The 20,066-nt window shown below is 47.8% G+C and overlaps 1 protein-coding gene across 9 annotated transcripts in view; it reads right to left on the bottom strand.

Moving 5' to 3' along the window:
• Window positions 1–20,066, bottom strand: part of auts2a (activator of transcription and developmental regulator AUTS2 a) — a 336,075-nt gene that overhangs the window by 11,561 nt on the left and 304,448 nt on the right. For 5 of the 9 annotated variants that reach the window (XM_084941426.1, XM_084941430.1, XM_084941427.1 and 2 more), the window contains 9 exons: window positions 8,503–9,073; window positions 6,997–7,289; window positions 5,675–5,907; window positions 4,654–4,698; window positions 3,461–3,556; window positions 3,296–3,367; window positions 2,805–2,834; window positions 2,363–2,434; window positions 604–745 (listed from right to left, as the gene is read on the bottom strand). In XM_084941426.1, coding sequence (XP_084797552.1) covers window positions 604–745; window positions 2,363–2,434; window positions 2,805–2,834; window positions 3,296–3,367; window positions 3,461–3,556; window positions 4,654–4,698; window positions 5,675–5,907; window positions 6,997–7,289; window positions 8,503–9,073 — 1,554 coding nt within the window. The remainder of the gene's footprint in view (window positions 1–603; window positions 746–2,362; window positions 2,435–2,804; window positions 2,835–3,295; window positions 3,368–3,460; window positions 3,557–4,653; window positions 4,699–5,674; window positions 5,908–6,996; window positions 7,290–8,502; window positions 9,074–20,066) is intronic. The other 4 variants (XM_084941432.1, XM_084941428.1, XM_084941436.1 and 1 more) reach the window with 2 other exon arrangements.

Here is a 20,066-nt window from a genome sequence, read left to right as displayed (position 1 = left end):
AGGAGCCAAGCGTGGTGCAGTATGAGTGAACTGTAGAGCTGCGACAGTGTCCAAGAACAGAAACAGGAAGTCAGAGATTGACCCAACAGCTCCAACCTAAAGAAAGGTGAGATATATCTATGATGTTTACTCTGGTGGAGATCATTCTGTCGGGTTTGCTGATTTCACTGTGACGGCCAGTGGGCTGGCCTTGTGTTTTGCTTTTTCTTTTACCTGTTTCTTGCAGGTAGGTGGAGCTGACCCAATTATTGATGCAGCACACCTGAGAAGCCAGTCCCAGTGTATATAAAGACACCTTGACTGAACCAGCAGGGCGCTGGCTTTGGGCTCTGGCTCTCTCTGTCTGGCACCCATCATGTTCATTTGGAAGTTTCAGTTATGGCTGTTATGTCCTTTAAATTGTCTTTAAGTTGCTTTACCTTATTTTTATTAAATATGTCTTACAGTCTTTAAAAGCCTGTGTGTGGTCTCCCTCTTGATTGTCACTTCCTATGAGCTGGGTTGTGTCATTCACCACAGACGATGCTAGCTCTGCACAGCAGGACTGGCTGCTGCTGAATATGAGAGGCGGCCACTGATCAATCGGACAGCTGACGCACTCACCTGCAGCAGAGAAAAGCGTGGCGGGCCGTGCCAAGTCGCCGGGGTGGTGGATAGCACCAAAGAGGCTGGGGCCCGGGGGTCGACTCAGAAACTCGGGCTTGAGGCCGAAGTCTAGCTTGTGAGGGTCGACCTGCATCTGCTGCTGAAAGACGCCAAAGGTACAGAGAGAAACACATGTAAAATCTGAGCTGTCAGTGGGTCCTTTTGACCCAGCATTTGGTGTTTCTTGTGTTTTTATGACCTTTTGTGTGATGGTTTAATATTCTTAGTGGTAATCCTGAGTTTATTCTACGCTAACCTTTGCCCTCTGCGTCCCCTTTTGTGCGTCTGTGTTTATATAGTTGTGTGAGTTCTTGTGCCGTGTTTTCCCTCCTTGTGTTTTATTCCATCACGTTTATCTGTGTTTGCCCAAGTCCGTCTCGTCTGCCTCTCCTCCTCCCGCATCATCTTCCTGTTTTATTGTGAAGGTCTCGTGTTTCCGTGTTCGTTCTGTTCAGTTTTGTGTCCCCCGTCCTGCTCTCCGTGTGTCCTCACTTCCCTCGTTATCCTTCTGTATATTTATGTCAGCGTCTCCCTCATGGCTGTCTGTTTCCCCCCGTGTATTTGGATTCTTTGGTTTTTCCAGGTTAGTTTTGTATTGTAAAGCTGTGGTTTGTGAGTTCACGTCCTGCCTCTGAGTCTGCATTTGGGTCCTACTCCTGCTGCACACAGAGATGCTGGTTTTAGGCGTGTTGGGAAGGAAAAATAGTTAAAGCCATCAAGGGAGGTGACTGACTGCTAAGTTCCAGTGAGGTGTCACAATCAAAGCATTACTCTAACCTCCAGAAGCAAAAGGACGATGCAAACCATACAATTTAAATGTCAATTTATTATCAACGGTGTGTGAAGCGACTTCTACTGAGTACAACGGTGAAATCAGCTGATCACAGAACAATTCTGTGGTTTAACTGATGAAGTGATTTTTCCAGAAGAGAAACTAGAGCCAGATCCACAGAGCGAACCATCAGTAGACGAAATCAAACACCTTATTTGGTGTTTGGGTTTATTTTGCAGTTCAATTAATACAAATGAGTTAATAGTGTCTATAGAGAGTGGAAGTGTTTGTTATTAATCTCTGTCTCTCTTCCACAGCATGTCTTTATCCTGTCTTCCTTCTCTCACCCCAACCAATCACAGCAGATGGCCCCGCCCCTCCCTGAGCCTGGTTCTGCTGGAGGTTTCTTCCTGTTAAAAGGGAGTTTTTCCTTCCCACTGTCACCAAAGTGCTTGCATATGATTGTTGGGTTTTTCTCTGTATGTATTTTTGTAGGGTCTACCTGTCAACATAAAGCACTTTGAGGTGACTGCTGTTGTGATTTGGTGCTTTATAAATAAAACTGAATTGAATTGAAAATTGGACTTGCTAATCTGACCCAGTATTAACCTCCTAAGACCCGAACTCTTTCATGGCATTTTTAATTTCTCTTTGCTATTTGGGCTGATTGGGACCAGATGAATGTAAAAACAAAGAATTACTGTATTTTTTTTTTTCTTTTACCTGATTTTTGTTTCTGAGAAAAATGAGATCCACATACGAGGACATTCGTTTTAAATTTCGATAGGACAGTGGCAGTATAGTGTCCTCGTAAGTGGATATCAGGCCCTTGTAGAGCAAAATTTGGTATTGTGGTCTAGACAACCCAAAATGTGACGTCAGGTCCTAGGAGGTTAAATCCAGCCTTGGCCACACTGTGTTAGGAGGGGTTAGATGAGTCCTCACCTTTACTTTCTGTTGGTGGTGGTATATCTGCCAGGCAATATGGACATGCATGGCACACCATTTCCCCGGTTTCTGTAAGAACAAGAAAATTTATTTAATTAAGAACAAGAAAGAAAATGGTGTGACCAAAAAAACACAGTGTCATCTAATCAATACGGTACTATGACTACTAATCACATATTAAAAGGCTAAGAAATGTAGGTGTGCTGAATGAACCATGCACATGCTGGTGTGTGACAGCGAGGCGTCACTGTCGGCCATCTGACAAGGTTTCATAACACACGCGCTGCAGCGTTCTTCAAAATGAGCCCCGTAAACGGGTACACTCAGCCCCCATTTAATTAAAGACACTATCAACTCCATTAGCAAAGACCTTCAAGGCATCGCAGTGATTATTGCGAGGGAGCAGGAGACTGAGACACTGCAGGGAGCGAGCACTCACCCTGAGAATCGGCCGAAACGGATCCGTTAGCTTCAGGAAGGACGGAGAGAGAGAACATGAATTATTCTGCTGTCAGTCAAATCGTTTCTAATTAGTCCTTGTGTGTAGCATTCATTAGGAACCAAATTAAAATGTCAAACTGTTCACTTTAAAATTAAGCGTTTCAGGGGTAATTAACACACGGGTGTTTAAACGGGTTCCTCCTGCGTGGCCTTCTGCAAACAAATATGGCAGCTGAGAGGAAGACACGCTGACACGTCTGTCAATCTACGACTCACCGCTGATCAATAGATCAGAAATAGACTATGTGGTAAATTATTCATATATATTTTAATGCATTTTTAACACTTCCTCTGAATTTCAACACTTCCTGTATGAGAACAGCTTGCTTGCTGAGGCTGCTGCTAATGTGGATCCTAATAAAGCAAACCTATGGAGCCTGTACAGTCCAGTCTCCTGGTGCACGGTGGGTGGCGTGTACGTGCTCTTACCCTGGGGTCCTTCTGTAAGAACGTGTGTGGGACGGCTCCGGGTCTTGCGGAAACATCCAGTGGATTAGAGGTCTGGAGAGCAGCAGACGGATCGAAAAATGATTCTCTGAATATAACTCGCCCCCTCCCGGCTAGTCTGTCTGTGGGTGTGTGGTGGTGTCTCACCTTGGGCTGAAAGGCCCCCTGCAGCGAGCTGAAGGGCCCGGTTGGGGGGATGACAGGGGGAAGGCCAGACATGGCTGGAGGGTAGGAGTGGAAGAGCTGGAAGAAGAAAAGAGCGAGAGGAGGCGAGAGGAGGCGTGAGGACGATTCGGTCTATCGGTGAAATGCGGCTTTATGAGTCAGTCTAAACAGAGCAAGCAGTTTGTGGTGGTGTTTAAACCTCGCAGTTTAATCGCAGTGACTGCTTAGTTACAAATGATTGCCTACGTGTTACACAAACGGCTTGTTTATCAAATATTCACTGCTTGTTCCCGCTGGATTTAAATCAGGAGAAAAAACCTCCTTTGATATGAAAAGCAGAATGTTGTAATACACGCAAAACACAAGTAAGTCAAACAAGCGCTGAAGGCTTTCATAAATGTATCTGTATGTAGAGAAACAGATATGCAATCATCTGCTTTGCATAATTGTCCCTAACAGTCATATTAGCCAAAGTAACGAGTGCGTGTTTGGCAAACATGCGTGCATTGCTGCAGTCGTGCATTGGAATTCTTTAAAGCTGGACTCGAGGGTGTGCTGCAAGCTTTTTAAATGCAACTCCACTCCTCTTGTGCACCAAGTATTAAGATGCCACTATGTTTTATAGAGAAGGAATGCTTTCAGCGTGTTTGCCGGGACCATTATACCAGCGGGGGAAAAAACAAAAAAAGATGAAGCACTTAAAAAGAAACTAGGAAGCGGGTCGATCTGAATACAAATAGGTTTTTATGATAGTAAAATCTGCCTCCTAGCTATCGAGGACAAATCAGTTTAATAGTCTAGCACACTAGGCAGAAGCACGCTCTGAAAATTTCAGCAAAACGGTAGGACAGCGAGTCCAGTGTTTGAAATCATTTGCTTTTATTGAATAATAATTTTGAGGACGCCACTGCTGGTGACTGGAAAAAAGGAAATAAGCGAGACAGAGAGGTAACATAGCAACTGTGTTTATCATCACATGCACACAGTAAATGTTAAATGTTAAAATTTAAGAATCCCAATCTGTTGCATCACATCATTAGCTACGGCCGAAGGGTGACATGGAGCAGTAACCGTTAGGAAGCAGATGAATGGAGGCCAACAGTAAGGTGCATGGGCTGAAATGGCAAAATGGGCAAGCAACAAATCTGAAGCTGGAAGCCAGTAGAGAAACTCACACTGTGTCTGTAGAAGGGGTCGACTTTTGTTGGATATTTGTCAAACTGTAGGAGAAATGAAACAGAGCTAAGTACAAAGATTGGCCTCTTTTGTTTCAGGCCAACACACAAAAAAACATCACAAACTGCATTTAAAACCGAAAATACGATTATAGATGAAGATCTAAGACGTCTACCGAGCGGGATCCAAGTTCAACCACTCCCCGCGCCACAATGTTTTCATCCTCCCCCGTTTCCTGATCATCTGAAGACCTTGTAAACTAGCATGAGCTGGCTCTCATTTGGTTGGCTTTTAGTGGTGCGGCGCAGGCTCGGGGCGAACATTTCCACAGTCAAGACTAAACACTGCAGCCATAAAGAGCCTTTTTATGGCCTCATTAGCTGTCAGAGGCCTCGCTATGCTGCCTTTGAGGTATCATCAGAGCCAAGCAAACCTCTGTGGGTCAGGCAGTTACAAATGTGTATGTGTTTGTGAGAGTTTAGGTTCAGGCACCCATTGCCTGTGGTTCTCTCCCAAACTGCGCGGCTCTTAATGCAATACATTTGCCAGTAATGAAAACCCCCAAATGGGACCAAATGATGTCATTAAAATCAGAATGAATTAAGTGTATTATGTTCTGAAAGCTGGCTCTGAAGTTAACATGCTCCAGGGCAAGTTATTGCCAATTTAGAAAATAACAGCGTTCAAGTCTGGAGTCTCAGCGTATGCCAGAGAAAACACTAGAAAGGCTTTGTGGGAGAATAAAGGCATCGCTGTGGCGTGGACGGACGCGCACGGTCATCGTTGAACGGCCGCCACAGAAACCCGCAGGTCCCCACGGCGTGCCGCTCTCACACATGTCAGGCTGAGTATTTAAAAAATAAAATACGAAGTCTTCGCGCTCCCAAACCGCAACGCGAAAACACTTTTTGGTGCCATAGCCGCCCACCGCTCCGCACATGTAAAAGTCATTACGAGAACGTAGACCCCTGCCCCGCCCACCGCCCCAACCCAACACAGGTGTGTTCTACTTATCCTCACATTTCTGGCAGGGGTACGCACCATGGGCGGTGCTGGGGTGGGCATGATGGCGTGTGGGAAGGGCGTGAAGGTGTGCTGGTGGGTGTGCTGGTGGGTGTGTTGGTGCTGATGCTGGTGCTGATGCTGGTGGAACTCAGTGCGCAGGTAGGGCGGGGGGCCAAGCGAGGCACCGCGGTCGGCGCTCTGGGACGCCAGGAAACGGGTGTTGAGCTCTTGGCGCAGAAGGTCTTGCTCTGTAGAGAAGAGGGCGGAGCATTAGGACAGCAGAGCGCTATTAGCAATTAGAGCCGCAGACTCTGTCAAATTAAGACCCCCTACAGTCCGTCCAGCTGTAGGTCACACGCAGACCCCTGGAGGACCTCGCGCTCCCGTGTGAGAGCTCTGTATGTCATCAAAATAAGAAGCCAAGCTGTCAAAAAAGGAAACAAGCAGGAAATGGTTGTGATTACCAGCGTGTCATTTTCCCTTGAAGCGAAGCTCGACATGATTAGAACAGTCTGACTGCTGGAACTGTCAAAATGTGGCGATTTGATACACTCGAGCCCCTCTGAGAGCGCGGATCGGCTTTTTCTAATAACCTTTGTGAAGAATGGATTTCAAGTAATCATTGGCTTTTCTTCTAAATTCAACAAACCCTGCCTTGAGAGATCATATCTCCTCCAGAGTAACCTTATCCTTCCTATTCCACAGTGGCTCGCTGCAATATTTTCTGCATTCGTTTCAGGCTTTATTGGGCTGGGAGCGGGGCTGGAATTTTCTCTTCATAAAAATTTCATTAGTATCTTTGGAAAACATCCAGCTCGCTCCGTCCCGTATTGACCAAATTGATTTGTTGCACATGATCGCCGTTCCAGGTGAAATGGACGTTCTGGGAATGTTGCTAGAGGCCCCCCCCCCCCGCCCCCTTCCCCGTACTGACCCTGACATTTAGCTTGACAGCACCGCGCAGAAATGTGCACAGGGTCTGTGATCGCTTTTGTAATGCGTGCAGACCGAGAGTGTGAACTTGAACTGTCCACACAACTATAAACACACAAAGCGATGGCATGACGTGCACGTGGATCATCTTGGACGTGGTTGCTTATTTCTTTAAATAATTACCAGGGCAGCATTTGCATCTGTCTCTGCGTATCGAATGCTTTAAAATGGAATGTCGCTCTGCGTCCATCATTCATTATGTACTTGTCATGTGTCTCGAACTTCCCGGCAACAACTGGTTTAAATAAGAACCTGCTGATTGCTTTTGCAGTCAAATGTGCAGTCCTCTGTCAGACCACTTGGGGGCGATGTGGAGACATCTGCGAGCTGCTTGTGCTGTTTACCTGAGTAGGCACTCCCAGCAGCAGGATGTCCGGGTACTGGCAGGGTGCTAGACGTCAATGGTGGCGGTGGAGGCAAGGCTGCTGGAGGAGCAAACATATTGGGGTGGTGTGGGTGCGGAGACGACTGCAAGGCAGACGGGAAGCTGTGGGGGTTACTCTGGTTAGTGGGCAAGGCCAAGGGAAAAGTGGAGGCTGCCGCGGCTGCCGGAGGAGGCGGTGGGTGGTGGGGGAGGTGCAGGGAGGGCGTAGGGGGTCCGTGGGGCTTGGTGCCTGGGGTGCTGCTCCTGCTACTGCTGTAAAGATTAAGACAGAGAGAGAGAAAAAGGCAGATAAGTGGTTAAGCCAGGCGTGATCAGTCAAAATTAACACTTGTTCCTCCACATCCCCTCGTCTCCATCTGCTCTGACGTTCAGTTCCTAGCACGCCGTTTTCACGCCTCAGCTGCCTTCCATTTACAAACGCCTCCCCGTCTCTCTCTCGTGCTTCACAGAATCCAGGGCAAACACGATCTGCGAAAACCCCGCGTTCGCAGCAGCCTCGGATGCAAATAAACCACCTCTGGCAAACATAACAGAACGAGCATCTGTCTTTGAACAGCTTCTGCTAAGGCACTTCCTCCACAGCCAGGTACAGAACATGTGCATCGGAAATGGGATGAGCGGGAGAGAGGGTGTGTGTGAGCAAACAGTCTTTTGTAGTGTGTGTGGGTTTCCCCCTGGGGCAGTCACGGAGCTAGCGTCTCCACAGCTCCACGCACTAAGCCTAAAAGCTCATTTGCAGCGCTCGCTCGTCGCTGTGGGCCCCAGCCGTGATTATTCACAAGCGGGTGCCAGGCCCTGTTGGCACGCTGGCAGACTGGCAGAGCTGGCGCAGAGTCAGGCAGAGAAAGCCAAGTCCTGAGAGCCTGCTAGGCAGAGCTGTTGTTGGGACCGAGTGGCTTCTCAAGGTCTAACATTAATGGAGAGGCTCACAGGGTTCGGTGCTTCTCAACTGATACGATAGAATACGCTTAGCTGCTATTGTTTTCAATGATATAAACTACATATATTTGAATACACAGAAGATCCTTTTAAATTAGGAAACTTTCTCCTGAGCCACTTTTCCTTCTGTTTTCATCCAAAACAGCCTTAAATCCACGAAACATGAACAATATGGTGCTGATTCAAGGTTACACCAAACTATTGGGAGTCCGAGCTCAGATGTGTGGGTGGATTAAAAGAAAGCCCAGCACTCAGGGTGCAGTGTGGCCCTTTTATTCCGCTGTTAATAATCAGCGCTACAATTTGGCTGGGGGACTTCCTGATGGCAATTTACATACTGATCGGGCCGTATATGCACTTCCAGCTCAAGAGATATTCTTGAATTTTCAAGTGTGTGTGAATATGGAGGTGTTGCCTGAACAGCTCTGCATGAATTTTCTGCATTAGAGCATGTGAGAGCATGAGAGCTGTGGGTGTGTGGAGGTTTTTTTCCCATGCACTTCGAGGCTGTCTGACATTAGCTTACCTGTGGCCGTTGAGGCTGAGGCTGTTGTAGGCAGAAAGGGGTCGGGGGTGGCAGCGCGATGGGGGCCGGTGAGACCCTGACTGGATGGGGTGCTGTTGGTGAGAGTGGTGGTTCGGAAGGGCGGGAGATGGTGGGTGTGGGTGAAGGCTAGGTGTAGGTGGAGGCCTCGGGTGGGATAGCACTTCAGGCTGGTGCTGGTGCCGGGGAGGGGGGGTTGGTGAGGGCTCTTGGCCCTGGGCAAGAGGCAGGGCTGCGGGTGACTGAGGCCTGGGAAGAGCCTCTGAGCGTGGGGGCAGGTGGTTTAAAGGCTGAGTGGGCCTGTTTGGCTGGGTTCGAAGAGGGGACGGGGTCTGGGGGATGGATGGCTGGGGTTGGGGCTGGGGCAGTGACACGGGGAGGGTTGGGGGGGACAAAGGTGGATTGGGGGTGCTGGGTACAGGCAGCTGGGTGTCTCTGCAACTCTCCTGGCTCCTCTCTTGACTGCGTTCTAGGCCTGACACCTTGAGGAGGCCTGGGCCGTGAGGCTCCTGGCTGCCATTGGTGGGGAGCACATCGATGCCAAAATCTGGAACTGCACAAAACAAAAAAAAGTGTTAAAAACAGATGAAACGCGCAGATTAACTGTGACGTGCCACAATGAATGTATCGATGATGTCATTTTAACATGCAACGATATCTTGACGTGGACCCGAGGAACCAAAGACTGAAGCTTCCAAACAACACACGACCTGCTGTACCTGCAGAGCCACAGCCACCTACTGCAGACACTACAGTGAGTGAGCTGTGAGTGTGAGCACTCGGCATGTTGTCAGCTCCTGTCCTTGTTAGTGACATCTCCTCTGACAGCTCCACAAACAGACACAGTTTTTCCTTCTTCCTCCTCATACTGACACACCTTCCTTAGGCTCTGCCAGCACAAACACCACTGCAGCCTTTAACACCGTCCCAGGGGGAACGACACGAACCAGAAAGTGTTCTGCTTGTTCAGAATGAACCAGTAGTGCATTGTACTCAAGACCTTCATTTTAAGAGCATTCTCGTTTTCTGTGCTTCCACTTGTAGGCCACATTACATTTTTAATGAGGCACTTTTCCATGCACCTTGCACAAACTGAGATCTGTTCCATACCAGAAGCAAACTGGAGCTGAATAATAGTGACAGCGTGCAGATGTGTGTGCATAGTTTTTGCCGTTTATCAGGTTTCTGCTGCCTTTCACCTTTTCATCGCTTCTACAGTTGAAAAATTAGCTTATTCAAATAGTACGTGCAGTTGTGCTAATCTTCTCTGGAAACACTGATGCATGTTCTTTACCACATGCAAACTAGCTCAACTGATGATATGCATAAAAAGAGCACTGTGTGGGGTAAAAACATTTCAGGGAATGAATTCAGCTTTGCATGTAGTGTGATAGCCATCTGACATGTAATTGCTAAGCAACAGCAATTACGTGTCATTTAAACGGCCTGTTTGGACTCCATTAGTCCAAAATGTGACTGCATCTAAAGAATGAATACGCGCTGTGCAATGCTGAACTTTAAAAAAAGGATAATAAGCTCTGTCCGGGGTATTTCTCTGCAGGGACCTCCTCCTACAGAACAAAGTGCTCAGACATCAGCCACCAGCTTGACTCCTCCAGAGGCAGAGAGGCTCATGGGAGATGACAGTGCATACGTAAACCGTAATTAGCTCTCTCTGGGCCTCAGGGGGGTTTAGAGCTGGGGGCAAGGGCTCCTCCTCCCCCTTGGTGAAGCAGCTAAATCCTTTACCTGCCAAAGAGGTGTAGATGGGAACCAGTTCCCCTGGGCTGAGGCAGCAACCCGCACTGCAGAGCAGCCGCCTGTCACTGGTGGCTTCCATCTCCCTGACACTACCCCCCTGAGACACTCCAATGGGAGCAGGCTGAGCTAACAGAGCTCTAACGTTCAGCATTGAAATGCTAAGCGAGGTATTAGCAGCCCCAGGTGCACGTAATATTACAGATAAGGTCAGGGGAGGTCAATTCTGGTGCGAGATCAAAATAACGGCTATTGACTCCCGCTCTACACGGAAGAGCTTCCCGGGACATCTGCCAGCCTGTCAGGAGACAAAAGGACACTTTGCAAGCCTGCCATGTGTTTGTGTTGAATGGTCTCTGTCTCTTTGACGCAGTCCAGAAAGAGAAAAATGTTGCAAAATAGACGTGGGTCTCTTTAAAGCTAGCCAACCACTCCTGTGTGCCGCTTCCACATAAACACATCTCCGATCTACCCTCATGTGCATCAATGAAGAAAACCCAGCAGCCCTTATATCCATCACCCTAATCTATGTCAATCTTCTCCACTTACTGATGCTATTACCAGTCAAGAGAGACTGCTGCTGGCAAACAGCTTCACCACAGCAGACAGGGAGAGAAGAAATTCCCAATTCTCAAGGCTCCTGTTGCACCTCTGGGTCCCTGCGGTCCAAGGCTTGTTTTGAGAATGTGCTAACAGGCTAAAAAGAAGGTGTCTATTCTGGTCATAATGAACACTCTAGGGCCGTGTGAGGCAGGAAGAAGAGAAAAAGAGAATATGCCAGCTTCCCTCCCGCGAGGGTTCATTTGTCAGTCTTCTTCATCCCTGGAAACAAATAAGTGCAATTCCCACTTGGGGCTCTGAAAATGTAGAGCCCTGCTGTTTTCTCACTATTGCAGTTTTTTAAGCAGCATGTTGCACTTGTAGGCGCACGTAAAAAACTGAAGCCTGCGAGTGCGTTGCTTAGCAGGCGAGCCAAAGGCTGGAGGGGCATCGAAGGGCTGTGTGTGTCTGTGTGTGTGTGGAGGAAAGCCATTCATTAGGTGCAGCTGTCAGGAGTCGCAATGAGAGACTTAGAGGGATAAGTCACTATCCAGGGAAGAGCCAGCTTCTATTGTTCACAGAGCATTAGCTGCACAGCACCACGTCTGATTTCTATCCATCTACCTGGTTAAATGACATGCTGCCTCGCAACGATTAGATTACAGCTGTGATTTGGGTGAAATGAATAAACTGTATTAACATTAAGATACAAGAGACAACATGATGAGCATGGATCAGGAGCCTGTGGCCCTTTTAGGTGTTATTAGAAGCAGAAGTTCAGTTGTACTGCTCTGCTTTTCATCTCACCTCGGCTGTAAATGTTCTGCCGTACAGTTTTAATGCAACCCTAATATCACGTTGTTTAATAGAGCGCTGTATTGTTCGGGTCACAGTCCTGCAGGAAGGTGTTTGGTTTGGTGCAGAGAGAGAAACCAATCTACTGCAGCGCAATGATCCACAGAGGGAGCGACAGCAGGCCTGACAAAGTGAGCTGCACAACATTAGGTAGTTTAATATAGTGTCAGGTCATTACTGCAGTACACAAGGGGATTAATTTAGCATATTATATTTCAATGTCATTGCTGAATACAGCCTGGCACATGGAAGTGATTAACAACAAGTGGCAACAACATCGCGGTTTAAAAGTGCAACTGGCAGGTCAGCACCTGTCCTTCTGAAAAATACATTACTGCCCAACTCCAGCCAAAGCAGATCCGTCTCTTTCATGTGCGAGTGACAGCTACACCCAGGTCGGGAGGCATCCTGACAAAGCGATGCCTGTAGAGACCTCCGTGACATCCCAGGCTTCTGTTCGTTGCCGTCACCTCTTCCGTCTCACCCTCCTCAAAATAGCCACTAGATACATTCGAAACCCTCATACTCGTTTATGGGATTTCAACCTGCCAGGGATCCCATGGCTCCAATCACACAAAACCAACAACCTGACACATAGCAGGAGCCACGGGACTGGCAGCTGAGCCGTGACCGCTGTGTGTACAGTTATGTAGAGAGCAGAGGTGAAATTCAGAGAGACCTGAACCTGCTGTGCTCTGCTAGCAGAGGACGACAGCTTTGATGGTCTCATGTGCCAATGAGTACGATAAGAATGCAATAAGAAGTATAATCTACACGATTACTTATTAACAAAATTCTTAAAGCTCACTTTGAAAAATCATCATCTACAAATAAAATAGTGCAGTTTGTAGATAATGTAAAAAAAGTTTAAGAAATGTCACAGAAACTGTAATTAAATTTTTCTAGCTGTAGAAATCCCTGCTTTGGTTGATTTCTGACTAAGGACAGCACAAGCTGCAATAAACAACATCTCAATCATCACGGCACATGTTGAGAACATCGAGGAAACAGGTGCTAACAGCAGAGGGGGGGTCTGCAGGGACACACTGCTGCACATTAGATACTAACACGACAGCAGATGATGCAACAGCAGGTAACCTCTGGCAGTGACTGTGAGTTTGTCCTGTACAATCTTCTGTCGGAAAGGAAGACAGGCACATACTGTTGATGTTTCAGATCATTAAAACAATTTAACACTAGACAAAGATAACCCAGGTAAATATATAATAATGTTTTTAAATGATGGTTTCATTTATTAGGGGGGGAAGCTATCCAAACCCAGCAAAAGTAACTGCTCCCACATCAATTATCAGCGATTAACCACGTCTTTTGGACAGCTGAGCTCAATTTCACCAGCCAAAGCCCGGCCTATTCACCCAAGAAAGCACTTAAATAGAACCTGACAATATGAAGCCGGCTAAAAGAGCTCTGAAAGCAACACATCGGGCTATGATTTAAATAAGCTCAACAACAAATAAGAAACACAGTCAGTCTAGAAAATGTTACAAAGCCATTTCTAAACTTTAGGAGTCCAGTGAACCGCTGAGAGAGCCACTTTCCACAAACGGAGGAACCGTGGAGGAACCGTGGAGAAGTGGCAGCGTTAGAGTGGCAGCTAAAGGCTAATGTCACCATACCTACATGCTGACATTGAGCTGGTATGATGAATATTTTTAAGTAGCACTAAAATAAAGAAAAACTAAGACTGATGGGACTGAAATGTTTTTGACAGCTTTAATAAACAATCATCCGAAATCACTGTAATCCACCCGACACCATAAATATTCTTTATGTTAATCTATCTAATGTTGAAGTGCCAAAAGCCTACAATATCAAATCAGAGAGAAGATTATTAGAAAAATTATTAGATCGTTAACCAACCAACACTGTAAGTATCATTAAATCATTTAACGACATATTATTGTGTAACTAATGTTTAATGAAATCATTCTGACTGCCAGTCCAGAAGATGTAGGCTGGACCTCGCTGCATATGGTGAGACAAATGTAGCGCGTGGGCTTTAGCACTGCGGTGCATCGATAGGCTGCAAAAGCAAAGCATTAAAAAAAAACTATGAACCCCCCCGAGAGACCTCTGATGCTCCACTGTCACCGCTTCAACACTCTTGTTGTGCAAAAATCAGCAGAGTTAGCGCACTGCAGCGGAGACACTCGTGCTCTGCATCAGGCAATCAGAAGAAACTGGTTAATTTGCTATAGAGCTGCTGATGCTAGATTCAAAGCACTGCTGAGAGGCTATGCTCGTCCTTCACGCAGCGTCGTCTGAAAGCATCATCCCGCCTCACATAAACAAACACAGAGAGGCCGTTTGCTCAACTTCAATCAATTAAAGTGCGCACACAGCCACGAACAAGAATTTGTGGCCCTCACTGAAAACTCTGCCGCTCACTGGTATGCCTCAGTAAACATTAATTATAATCTGGATCTCTCCCTGTGCAGAGCTGGGCTTCCAGACAACTGAAAACATTCCCATTCCCGTGTTTTTCATCCTCAGGTCTTAGCATGGAACCATTTACTCCCTGACACTTGCTCCTCTCCTTTCTCCATATTTTGTTTAACAACAAAATTAGATTGTAATTGAGCAGCAAGTGTTGACAGCGCTCTGACCTCGGGAGTGCTTTAGACAGCATATGTTCCCCAAAGAGCTCCTCGGTGAGGGACCGGTTTCTGTTTATTTGTTCTTAATGAAGCCTGCAGTCGCATTAATGGCAGACATCTTTAACAGATCTCCCTCCCACACGGAAGAGAACAATAAACAGCAGGCCACCAGTTTCTGCCAGAGCTCGCACACTCAGTCCACAGCAAGGGGCTCCTTTCTTTTCATGCCTCTGCAGCTTTATGACGTCCAGGCTCACTGCAATCCAGCCCTTCAATTAATACAAAACTTGCTTCACATTAGCAGCAAAGTCCATCTTTTCCCAACAGAACAGCATGGAGGATATATTAGCAAAAGACATGTGAGGGAGCGCTCACGTTTCAGTCCTGAGCACTGGAGAACGCACACACCACGCACAGATCGTGTACGGAGCTATTCCAAGGAAGACAAACGTTGCAAATTATGCAAATTATCTTCCAGATTTACAAATTATACAAATGTAGAACAAATAAAGATGATCCAGTCAGCTGATGACCAGTCCAGCGACTTAAGCTGTGCACAGGATTATCCCCATCAATCAACCGTCACCCCTACAGAGGCTTTACGTGAGTGTCTGGTGGAGTTTTACTGGGTGGAAGTGGGTATTTCCATTATTCTAACCAAGTATTTCTAAATACGATGTTGGTCAGAAGACTCGAGACTTTGGCCTCACGATATTAGTTCCAGAGAAGCTGAAACCCAGCTGCAGTAACCTTAGCTGGGCAAGCGTTGCCCCTGATCTCACAGCTAAAGCCTCCAGAGAATCTCCCGTCTATTAGCTCCTTATCCCTCCCTTCTTCAGCTCTAAAGACTTTAACAGCATTAGCTGCTTTAAGAGCGGTAACATCACACTCAGTGATGCCTCTTTGCGTCTCCAGAGTTTCGAGGCACCTCTCAGCAAGGGGGGGGTTCACCGTGCACATGTATGCGTATTGGACATTCCCCAGATGGGTGTTTAGGGCTCTGTGGGCCGACAGTGATGAATGCTCCCCTGCTGGCTCTCCAGGATTCTCTGTCATGTCAGCAGCTCTCTAAAGCCAGAGCTGCGAGGGGTGTCGGGTTGCAACGCTTGGACATCTCGCCCTGTGGAGGGTCTTGGACTGGAGCTGTTTTATTAGTCCTAGACTCCCAGGGGTGGCAGGCGAAGGGGAGTGGGAAACCAAACAGAAATAAAGCTGGTGGCTGGGGGGAGGTTTGGGGTGAGCGGGGCAACTATTCTGGCTGTGAGAGCGTGACATGTGTAATCTTTCAGTGAGAATACCACAGCGTGCTGATATCACCTCACAGTAACACAAACTGCTGCTTTAACAAGCTGTGATTGAGCAAAAGGCCACAAGCAGTGGGAGGTGGGGGAGAGTTGTTAAGCCGCCTCTCTGAACATCTATATTTCATGGCTGTCTCATTTAGTTTATGAATTTTGTATTACAAGACAGGAAGCCAAAGCATGAGATGAGAAGCCAAGTGCGTATATAAATATAAATAGTGTGGCTGCGTGTGTGCGTATGCGCAGGGAGGTCGTGGCGCGCGGCGCGTGTGGTTAACCGAGACATAAAACCTCGACTCCTCTTCTGAGAAAGACCGTCTGTGACTGTGATCCTCTGTGAAATGGTAGCAATCTCGGGTAATTGGGCTTCATAAGCCAATGAATGTTCGGAGCTCTTCTGACAGATGCAAAGCCATAGAAGATCAGCTGCCAGACCACAGCCAATAAGCACTTACACATGTTTACAGCATGACAAGCGTACAAGCGGCAAATGGGAGGAGGAAAACACACGAGCGACAGAAAGGAGCAGAGAGGCTCTCTGTCCCGTCTCCTACCTTTGCTAGCATCCGTCGGCACTGCACTGAAACTCTCTTTGTTGACACAATGTGCTCGGTCTCCTCTCTCCTGAGTCATAACGAAGACATTTACTAACAGAGAGCTGCAGCGAAAATATTCTTCCACCCACAGCAGGTCTGATTACAGCTGTTTCTGTAATGGCTCTCGACTGCGTCTCGATCTCGACAACATGGAAAATCTTTCCGTCTTAGACAAGCTCTCTGGGCCTAAAGTGTTAGGTCACCTTCCCCCTGAAACTGGCCCTCACCCTCTCCACCATCACCATCTTTATGTGCATATGAGGATGCAGCAGTGGGATCAGTGGCGGGACAGTGTCTCATTTCTAGCTCTCCTTTAGAGAGCAAATCTTTATATATCACCGAGGGTGTGAGGTCAGGCTGAAGGGAACGTAATGGGAGAAGAGCCGGGTCAGGGACTCGATGACGGGCATGCTGGCACAGGTGACCAGCAGAAGGGATGATTGGAAAGCTGGCCAAAGGGATAGACATCTCCTGCCAGGGGTCTGTGCAGGGCAGCTCTCAGGGGGACACTTGTTGCCGGCGGTTGACAGATCCTCTGCAGGCCTGGCTGTCATGTACTCCGGCTCACTGAGGCTTTGAAATAACAGTAGCGTGTAATGTGTCAGATCCATCCAGTCCGCAGCAATTGGTCAGTGTGCACACACTGTCACAGTGGTGTAAATCTTCACTGAGAGACGAGGCAGCTGTGGAGCCAACCAGACCGTTTGACCTCAGACATGTCCAGTGCATGCAAGCGAGCTGCTGGGATTTCTCACAGGGCTTCATATCGCTGTAAGAAAATGTGACGTGGCCATTTTTTGTATGCGTGTCATTCCCCGGAGATGCAAAATCTAAAGGCTGCCGAGAGACCCGAGGCGTATCGCATGTCAGTGCTTCGCTTTCTCAGCCAGCCATGAAACGTCTCTGATTCCTTTACCGGTTAAACTTAAGCTGGGTGCATTTTGATTTACACAATGCGTTCAAGGCTGGATAAACATCACATTGCTTGCCATTAGCTTTATCACTTTGCTGTTGCGACAGGACTTTTGCAGGAGTGCAGAATATTTACCAACTTGATATTCGAGCAATTTTTGTTTTTGTCATGTAGCAGGAAGCCGTCTTTCCCCTTGAGCTGTACTAAGGCTTTCCCATCGAGAAAAAAACGGGATGACTCTTTGCATTATGGTGTGTGTGTGGTGCATGACCACAAACCACACACACATTGTTTTCAGTCTTGGAGCCGATGGCTTGTTTTTCAGTCGACAGCATGAAATTAGCAGGGAAGCCATTTCCTGCAGGTGAGTATACAGATGCTATGAAAATACAGCAGGCCAAGCCATAGAGGCTTTGCTATGTGGGACTAAAGCCTGATTTAGATTCCTCTGTGGGGGAATCTTTTCCATTTCATGCACACTTCCCCACAGCCTCAGCATTCTCCCTCCAGGAATTTCCTGCACAGGAGGAATGACGGTAGAGAACAAGCCAATCACAGTAGTCGTGTGCTGTGCTGACGCCATGTGCAGTTACACCCCACGCTGTACGCCATAGGCTTTCAGAGAGGGGTTTGATTTCCAGCACAAACATGAATCCTCAGCAAAGGCCTGCTGTGAAACACACATCGACACACAAACAGATTTATTTGTATCTTTTAAGTTAAATGTGGATGAAAGTGTTTTCTATCCAGGAGCTGACATTATTTCAGTCTACAAAACTGGACGGGAATGCTGACGTGTGTCAGCACAACTCGAGCATTTCGCAGCACGCCAGTTGGCACCGCGACACGTGTTTCTTGTCAGTCATCGTGGCAGCTTAGAGGAACAATAGACAATCAGAGCGGACGAACTTCAAACACAGACACGCTTAAATCTCAATTACAGTCACATGCTGATAAAAACCCGGCTCATAAACAGCTTCCTCCCTCTCACACTCGCACACGAAAAGCTACCAGGCAACATGTCCACTGCCAGCCTGGTTGAGATGCATGGCTAGAGCGCTGGAGCTGCTCAGCGCTGGCCTGTCCTCCATGAAGACCTGTCAGTTTGTCAGCCAAGCATAGTGGGCTATACTAAAGCAGCCCCTGGGGAAGGGGTGACTCCTAATTGTGCAGCTGCCTCTCTGAGGTGATGGACAGCTTTGGCTCCCGCTTTCTTATTTTCAGGACTCTCGAGTTGCACTAAGGGGTGCTGACACTCAGCTCATCTGCTGTGTCAAGTGCAGAAAAAGCCCTTTTCCTTCTTTTCTTCTCCCTCCCCCTTCTCTCTGTAGCCAGGAGGTAGAGTATGAGCTGGCTTGCAGCAGTACGCAGAGTGACAGCTCGAGCTGACACGCTGACACCGCCATGATTTCACTGGGGAGAGAAGCATGGAAGGCTGGAAAGAGAAATCTGTCCCCAGAGAGTCATCAGTCTGGGCCTCTTTCACTCTCTTTCAGACGGGGCCAACTGGTTTTACACATGTCCACACTGCGCAGTCAGGCTGTTTGCAAGGCCCCGACTCAGTAGAGCCCGAGCTGTGTGTTAAAGCTGTAGAAGGAAAACTCAGATAGGCAACAGCTTGAACACTTGGATCAAATGTCTAACGTTCTGGTGAAGCATCGATTGCACGCAGCCTCTTTTCTTACATTTTCACTGGCATTACACAAGTAGCTAATGTGTCTGTGCGAGCGCATGTGCGGGTGTGTCAAGTGCCGTCTCATTACCGCCTCGCTCAGGTTTCACTGCAGTCAGTTTAGCGGGGCACCCGGGGCAGAAACGAAGCTGTTAATGGCTGCCCCTTCTCTCCTATCCTCACGTAGCTGGGGAGTGCAGTGCGGCCTGCTGACGTGGTGGCAAACGTACAAGTTGCTCAGAAAATAAAAAGGAAGCAGCGCCTTTACGCCGGGCCTGAATTCTCACTTTCTCCTGAATCCTTTTTCTCCAGAAAACTCAGTGCAGCAACATCAACAAACTATTCAAAATAATACCACAAATTAGCCGAGAGCCGCTGGCGAGCTTCGGAGTGATGAGCTATGGCTGTTGGACTGCAGCGCTTGGCGAGGGAGGGTTAGTACAGGGGAGGCTGGTTGGGATTTGAACTGTTTATTTGAACTGTGCCGTCGTCCAAACAGTCAGCTGCCTCTCTACTTTCTCGTCAAGCCCCGGAGCTTAAGCTGGGATTTGCTGTTGGTGGGGAGAGAACAACTTGATATCCCCCTCTGGGCAGCGGCTGCCCTCAGCTTGGGTTACTTTGGGGGAACAATGCAGCCTCTGTCCACGGCCTCCTACTCAGCGAAGACATGGGCTCAGACAGGCTCGCTTGTGTCAGGCGAGGCCAGGGGATTCATACATCACAACACCACACGGCACACTGCCTGAATGCGGGGTTTAGAGAAAAAGCTTCCAAACATGGCGTCCCAGCTTTGCCTCTAAATGGCCCAGCAGAGCCCCCGTCTCAGCACGCTAAGAGCTAAACCAGACACGAAGCCCAACCCGGCGCAGCAGCCCGTTTGCTCTTGGCTTAAAAGGCCCCCCTTCTGGGATTTTGGTTTTTGTACAACAGTGTTTACAGTAAAACCTGACACGTGGAATAAGGAGAGGATGCTCGAGCCCTGAAATCAAATAGCTCCCTCCAGAAGCAGCTTAATCTGTAACAGATGGTGACGGTCCAACCGACGTTGATGGGTTTGGGCAGGCTTCTAAGAACAGTGGCCAAAAGCCAGAGAGGACGAACCAAAGAGAGGGTTTCAAAATGGAACAATGTGCAGTTTGTTATGCTTGTTTTATATCAAATGCACATGCCTTAAAATTTCATTTCCAGGATAGCAGTATGATTTTACACACACACACACACACACACACACCATCCACCCAGCTTAGAGTGCACCCAACACAAGGGGGAGATGTTGACCTGCCATCACTGTGC

This window comes from Perissodus microlepis, chromosome 10 (genome assembly GCF_051167445.1).
Source record: "Perissodus microlepis isolate ML-2025 ecotype Zambia chromosome 10, ASM5116744v1, whole genome shotgun sequence".
NCBI classification, from domain to species: Eukaryota; Metazoa; Chordata; class Actinopteri; order Cichliformes; family Cichlidae; genus Perissodus; species Perissodus microlepis.
The sequence above is the reverse complement of the archived record's forward strand: the minus strand, read 5'-3'. Positions and strand labels throughout refer to the sequence as shown.